The sequence below is a fragment of the Carassius auratus genome, unplaced genomic scaffold (genome assembly GCF_003368295.1).
Source record: "Carassius auratus strain Wakin unplaced genomic scaffold, ASM336829v1 scaf_tig00033964, whole genome shotgun sequence".
Taxonomy (NCBI): domain Eukaryota; kingdom Metazoa; phylum Chordata; class Actinopteri; order Cypriniformes; family Cyprinidae; genus Carassius; species Carassius auratus.
The window spans coordinates 30,859-38,761 of NW_020526115.1; the positions used below are offsets into that span (position 1 = coordinate 30,859).

General features: G+C 31.1%; 1 protein-coding gene and 1 long non-coding RNA gene across 2 annotated transcripts in view; one reads left to right on the plus strand and one right to left on the minus strand.

Moving 5' to 3' along the window:
* The window catches only part of LOC113081365 (eIF-2-alpha kinase GCN2-like), a 30,233-nt gene extending 29,702 nt beyond the window's left edge, over positions 1-531 (plus strand). Inside the window, 1 exon segment of the mRNA XM_026253466.1 lies at positions 270-531. Coding sequence (XP_026109251.1) covers positions 270-327 — 58 coding nt within the window. The 3' untranslated portion in view covers positions 328-531.
* A 3,378-nt stretch (positions 532-3,909) lies between these two features.
* On the minus strand, positions 3,910-5,945 carry LOC113081366 (uncharacterized). Its single transcript, XR_003282164.1, has 3 exons — positions 5,879-5,945; positions 4,774-4,863; positions 3,910-3,950 (listed from the first exon to the last, which is right to left on the minus strand). It is a non-coding gene; the product is annotated as an uncharacterized LOC113081366 (long non-coding RNA).
* Positions 5,946-7,903: the final 1,958 nt, after the last annotated feature.

Consider the following 7,903-nt stretch of genomic DNA (forward strand, 5'->3'; position numbering starts at 1 on the left):
CACTTTTTTTTTTCTCCCCCGAAGTTTGCGTTTTTTATATCTGCTGAATCAATCTTCCATACAAACAGCATACAAATATCTTATTCTGAAAGGATAAAATCAGTCTTTAAGCTCAGGAGTAACCGATCTGAAACAAATATTTGCCGTAAGGGCAAGAAAAATAGACGTACTGGTTGAAATCTCATGATGACACGCTGAAAGTCTTGAACTGAAGAAATCAAATATCATGTCTTGATTTCCTCTTGATTTGCTGTTCTGTGTGTTTTCAGGATGGCTGTGGTGGTTCTTTACAGCTACAGAGACGATTATTACAAGATCCTGCTCTGATCTCTGATTTCACTGCATTTTAAAGCTTTAGAGATTCTGCGGTTAAACCAAGCTGTGTTTGTACGGCGGATTCGATGCCAAAGGCTGATGAGCATCATCTGAAGGGTCCAGTCATCAATCATATTATTAACGATTCCTGTGAAATCACAATTGAATACTGTACAGTCCACAACTGAAGGAAATAAAATATTTTCCTGTATCACATGTTGTCTTGCTTTTGTTTTTTAAACATTGAAAAATTTAATGTAGTTATATTCAAATTATTTTTACTGTTATAGTAATAGTATATACTTTGAATTCACGTTTTAATAATAATTTTTATTTTTGTTACTTAGTTCAATGTGTTATTATTTGTTTGTTCCAGTTGGTCATTTTCATATTTTACTTTTGGCTTTTTTTTTTTATCAACATTGTTTCGAGTTCATGAGCCTCAGTTTTTAAGCGAAGAAAAATATTTATAAAAATGATATATAAGTAATTTTAATCATATTAAATACAAAATATGTGGTACTTTAATGAAAGTTGATGAAAAGATCGAATATTTGCCAATAGTAAAGTATAACGAGAAAAGTACAGGGGAAATTACAAATGAAGAGTTTATTTGCAAAAACAGATTTTCATAAATCATGTTTATTTTTTATATTATGTTTTTTCATTCGCTGTATTTTTCTATTATTATTTAATCAAAACAACCCTACTGCAGTTTAATATTAATTGTATTGCAGGATAAAAAAATAAATAAATAGGATTTTAATTTTTTTTTAAAGGTTTTAAGTTATAATTTTTGGCAAATGAACTCTTCAAATATTATCAGATTTTTGGGGTACAAAGTCAGGATGTTACAGTCAAATGTGAAAATACTAACTAGCATTTTCAGGAAAAAGAAAATCCTCTCCAGGTCATAATGTCTTGAACACAATAATTAGGTTTAACAAACATTCACACAATTCATATTTATTTCAAAAACAAATGTACATGTTACAGCTGAACATCTGTTGGATCATATTGACTGGTGATGAAAGTCAAATCAATAAAAGCTGATATAAAGCAGACAGACAGTTTATAAAATCTGTACAGCAGCTTTGGGTTTGGGACAGAAATCAGTCACTAGAGTATAGTTTTAATAAATAAAAGTGAAAAAATAAATAAGATACTTTCCTCTACTATTTTTATGGTTTTTGTACATTTATCATTTACTGTAATTGCTCAAACTCAAACCAACTATAATCCACATGTGATTGATTCAGACTAATGAAGCTGAAGTGAGAAACATCTCCCTCAGTGCATTGATTGACACTCAACTGCAAACATGTGACCTCTGACTCTGCCAATCACAACAGAGCTCATTTACATACCTCTTAAAGATACAGTATATATATATAAAAAAACCTGTTTAACAGAGAGAGCAATCGAATGAAAACAAAAACTGTATGGATGAATAAAACCCTGAATGAATATGACTCCCTACAAAACTAGGGACAAAAACTGGTTTCTAGAGAAGCAAATAAATTACTTATACTATTATTTATATATAAAACATTTATTTTAATATAGAAATATAATATATGTATACACCTATCCATAACTTACACTTTCTATCAAAAGTTTCTGAACAGTAAGATTTTTTTGTTTTTATAAAAAGTCTCTTCTGCTCACCAAGACTGCATTTATTTGATCAAAAATACAGTAAAAATAGTGAAATATTATTCTAATCTAAATCATGTTTTCTGTGTGAATCTGTGTTAAAGCGTAATTTATTTCTGTGATGTGCAGCTGTATTTCAGCATCATTCCTCCAGTCTTCAAATTTTACATTTTTTACTGTATTTTTGATCAATCTGAATAAATCATCTCTCCATCGATGTATGGTATGTATATTTTACATATTTAATATATAAATACATATTTGTTGCTTGTGTGTTATGGATGGAAACAGCATTCCCTTGAGAAATTAAAAGAGTTTAATAATTTAATAAGTTAATAAGTTTAAGAGAATAATGTGATGATGCCTGCAGATGCTGTCTAGTTAGACGACTCGTTAGGGTTCGGAAGGGAGGACTTGAGAGGATCTGAGTTCGTTATGAACACACAGCAATGTTCAGACCGGCAACAAACTACAAGTAAAACACTCGAGTGTATAGAAAGGAATAAACAGACGGAGAGAATATGAGCACGATCTCTTCTCTCTTAGGAGTCGAGGTCCGTCTGGTTCCTGAACCTTTGGTTTGTTTCTGCATCATGACACCGAAGCTCCTCGTCCCGATAAACTGTGTTCCTGTTTAGTTTGGACGCTCTGATCGTCATGAAAACACTAAATAAAGCAGGAGATGATCACAGAGCTAGCGCTGGACGTGTCCGTTAGAGAGAGAGATGCTCTGGAACAGGCTTTCTCTGGACGGCTCCATGTAGACGACTGAACTCTTGTTCTTGTGTTTCTGTAAGATCACCGTCTGCCGGACACACAGAGAGAAACACAGAGAAATACATCACTGCGTTCGGACGCCCTGCTTTATATGTGGTGTTCATGAGAGGATTAGAATAGCTCTATTTGGAAAGAATCAGGCGAGGATGATTGGGGTGTGCAAAAAATGTAAAATTAATGGTTTGTTAAAGGTGCAAAAAATAAAAGCTGTTGGTGAGTACAAAAAATTTGAGATAAAAAAATATTTTTTTTTGGAATTAGTTGGGAAATAAATGAAACAATTTTGTAGGAGATAAAAAAAATGTAATTATTTGTTGGGTTTGAAAAAAAAATAAAACATATATTTGTTTTGCGTGCAAAAATTTTTTTTGGTGAGTGCAGAAAATAGGCTAGTAATAAAACAAATATTTGTAGGAGAGTGCAAAAAAAGACGTGCAAAAATATATTTTTATATTTTTTGGGGTGTAAAAATTTGCTGGAAAATGATTTGCTGGAGACTAAAAAATACACACAAAACAAGATTTTTCATGGGTGCAAAAAAAAAAAGTTCAACACCTAAACGAGTAATAAAAAAGTTATTTGTTGGTACAGAGTCCCACATGTGACATGCAAAAAAATAATAATAATAATAAACAAAAGAATAATATCTTTAGGAGAGTGAGCATTGTTCTTTATGAAAAAAAGGTGTGCAAAAAAACAAAAAATATTTGTTGGAGTGGAGAGAATAAACAAAATAAAAGAGATTTGTTTGGGGTGCCAAAACCTTAATATAGATCTATAAAATATATTACAACCTTAAAAAATGTCAACATGAAATTTTGAATATTTTTAATCAATATATATATAATATTTGCTCAGAAATGCGTCACATTGACGCAGTGTGCAAATGAAGTTCATGTCTCTTGTTTTTGTAATCATGATGATATATGATACTCGAATGCTGAGATACTTCACAATGCATTCCAGGTTTAACGGCTCTTATGACGTCGTTAGTTGTTGTGTAACGAGTTCTGAGTCGCTCACCTTCTTGGGCGCGCCGTAGCAGGACATCTGAACCCAGCTCTTCCTGCCAGGTCACCAGGATGGCCACCAGGAGGAAGATGACCACAGCCAGCAGGATTCCCGCCAGAATCCAGGCTGCTGATTGGTAGATGAGCGTCACTCCGTCTGACTCGGATCGTCCCGCGAGAAAACATCACCAGCTACACGAGAGAACATTTGACATCAGAAACCATCGATCCTGTAATATGTAATCATAAAATCCTGAGAAATCCTAAAATAATAATAAAAAAACACTTACTAAAATCTGTAATAAAATTGTCAAATAAAATAATTAAAAAGCACTACATCTGAATCATTAAAACACAAAAAAACATAAAGTTAAATTGAAAATAATATTAAAACAAAAAAAATAATAGCATGCAGACTAAAATGTATCATTAAAATGTATAATAAAAAATTAAAAAATTGTAACAAATGAATCAAAATAAATACTTGTATTAATAAATTGTTCAATTTAAAATACTTAATCAAACAATATAACATTTAATGAAATTACGTTTTATAAAAAAATTAATTGAATTAAAACGTTTAAAAAATTTAATAAATATCAAAAATAAAATAGAGCATTAAAATGTAAGTATAAAGGGTTAAATTACAATAACAAACATATTATTAAAATGAAAACAAATCATAAACTAATAAATAACTAAATGCGAACCAAAAAATTCACATTTAATCAAAAATGTAAAGAACTAAAATAAATAAATCAAAATGAAATGCTAAAAAAAATAAAAATAAAAATAAATTTACGCTACTAAACACTAATCATTAAAAACCTACAATTAAAGTAGTTTTAAAACAAAAGTAAAATGCTTACTAAAAATTCTAAAACATGAATTAAATTAAACTAAAACAACATAAAGCTACTGAAAAATTATAATAAAAATCCAGCAATATTAAAATGAATCAAATTAGCAGCAGTGTGTTCCCTCATCTAATCGCGTCTCGTATTGTTGTATTTACGTGTGACGCTGTGCAGCGGAGGAGCGGCGCTGATCCAGTCCTCGGTGACAGACGTCCACAGCATCACCGGCGCTGACGAGCTCGTTATCTCTGCACACACATCATCATCCCTTCATCATCATCATCAAAAACCAGCTTCAAGAGATGAACACGGAGGACAACAATGAGAAGGAAAAACTGACGGAGAAATTTGCTTGTTCTGTCCTCGGACTGAAACATGTTGAACAGGAAACATTCGAGTGAACCGATATCACAGGAATATTCGCCACAGGAGCTTATAGACTAATGCTGGGATGCCCAAACTGGGGTTTGTGAAAAAAATAAAAATAAAAATCATAAATAATTAACTTTAACAAAAACATTACATTTAACAAATTACTCCAAAAAATAAAATAACAAGAAATAAAATAAAAACAAGAATAAAATATTGAATAATTAATTATTTAAATATTAAATATTTTATAAATCCTAGCAATTAAAACAAAACATTACAAATTAAAACAAAACTGAATAAAATGATAAAAATAAATCAATAAAAATTAAATTAAAATACATATACAATGTTTAAATAAATAAAAAATAATAATAAATAAAATGAATTACTAAAATGTACAATTTAAATAAATACATTTAAAATAACAGCAACTAGGACAAAACACACAAAAAAAAATAATGAATATGTTAAATAAAAATAAAACACTTAAAAAGTTAAAATAAGTATAAAATAAAAATAATAGTTAATAAAAATACATGTCAAATTAAAAAGTAAAAATTTTGAATGACAAAATAAAAACATTAATTAATAATTAATAACACACACACACACACGCACACACACACACACACACACACACACACAGAGACACACACACACACACAGAAACAGACACACACACACACACAGACACAGACACAGAGTGTTTCTTGAGCAGTAGTAATGATGCTGGAAATACAGCGGAGCATCACAGAAATAAATTACACTTTAACACAGATTCACACAGAAAACCACAGATTTACATTGTAAAACTATTTCAGATTTTTTACTGTGTTTTTGATCAAAAAAGGCAGTCTTGGTGAGTTTCAGAGAGTGTTTTGTGTGTGGTACCGTCACAGCCGGGGCAGCACTGGTGGTCTCGGAGCACAGGGTGGGCACAGGTGGGCACAGGGCAGGGATCAGCACACACATCTCTCGACCCGCGTGACAGAAACAGTCTCTGCAGCCGTCGTGCATCCGTCTCCCCTCCTGGAAACGCTGGCGCTCGCCGTAGACAGAAGCTGGACGAGACGCTGGTGCTGGACACACGTCTGTCTGCGTCTGAACACCACACAACAACAACAACAACAACAACAATCAACAGAAGAACATTAGAAAATAACAGTAAACATCGTAAAAACTACAGCGGACAAAACCAGTCAGACGATTATGAGTAAACCGCACAAAAACATCCAGCTTACAATCCAAAAAAACCCCAAAACAATATATATATATATTACTGTAGTTTTAATAATATTGAGTTTACAAAAGTTGCTTTTATTTTCCGTGTTCGTTTTAATTTTATTAAACGTTTTTGTAATTTTGTTGTGTTTTTGTCATTTTAGTTTTTATTTTTAAAAGGTCTTTATAGTTTATAATTACTATGTTTTAACAATATTTTAAGTTAGTTTTTATTTTAATATTTTCCATTTTAATTTAATTTAAATTTTATATAACGTTTTAATAATTTATATAATAGAGTGTTTTCGTAATTTTTACTACTTTTTGTTTTTTAAGTAGGTCTTTTTAATCTTTCATTATTATTAAGGTTTTTAATAATATTTTGAGATTTTTATTATTTTCAATTTTAATTTTATTTTACATTTTTGTAATTTTGTTTTGTGTTTTTGTTATTTTTACTACTTATCTTATTTTTTTTAATAGGTCTATACAGTTTTTATTATTATTTTTTTAAATAATATTTTTAAGTTAGCATTTATTTTTATATTTCCCTTTTTTATTTGAATTACAGTTAATGTTTTGTAATTTTGGTTTATACTTTTGTAATTTTTATTAGTTTTTTAATATTTCTATTTAGATTTGTATTATTTAGATTTTGGTTTTTATAATTTTTTTTAGTTTCATATTTTCCATTTTCAATTTCATTTTCATTTAAATTATTTATATATTTATTATATATATTTTTATATTTTTTTTTTTTTTTTTTTTTTATATTTTTTTAATGGTGATAAGCCTGCATTCAATGATTTTTAAAATGTAAATCAGCATAAATTAAAGAGAGTACAAACTATAACTCAGTGTATAAATACTTCATGATTTAAACGTCATTCTGTTGATATCCTATTATAACTCCTGACTTCTGTCTCCAGCTGAAATAACATCCTCTGAACGTCTGATATTTTGCCAATAATGAGTTTATAATGATGCCGTGGATAAACTGAACTGAATGAACCAGTTAAAGCAACACACATAATTACAAGAAAAACCAAAGCAGTGATTTTTTCAGCATCTAAGTGTGTTTACCTTCTTAAAAAGACTTTTAGTGCAGTTTTCATGTCTAAATATTTAAGCAGTTTTCTGAAAACTGGTCCAGATGTTTCAGAAAAGCTGCTGTGATTTTACGAAGTGCTCGTGACTGAACACAGAATGAACTCCACAAACACATGACAGAGTTAAAATAACCTTCCTCCAGCAAACACAGATCATCAGCTGGAAACAACTGCAAACCACAGCCCCTGCACGGATCAATCTGCTCAGACTGAAGTTATGACAGCAGACGAGTGATGATCTGAACCAGCAGCCTCGTTTATAACACACACACACACACACACACACAGCACACACAACACACACGCACACACACACACACACACACCACACACACACACCACACACACACACACACACACACACACACACACACACACACACACACACACACACACACACACACACACACAACACACACACACACACACACACACACACACACACACACACACACACACACACACACACACACACACACACACACACACACACACACACACACACACACACACACACACACACACACACACACACACACACACACACACACACCACACACACACACACACACACACACACACACAC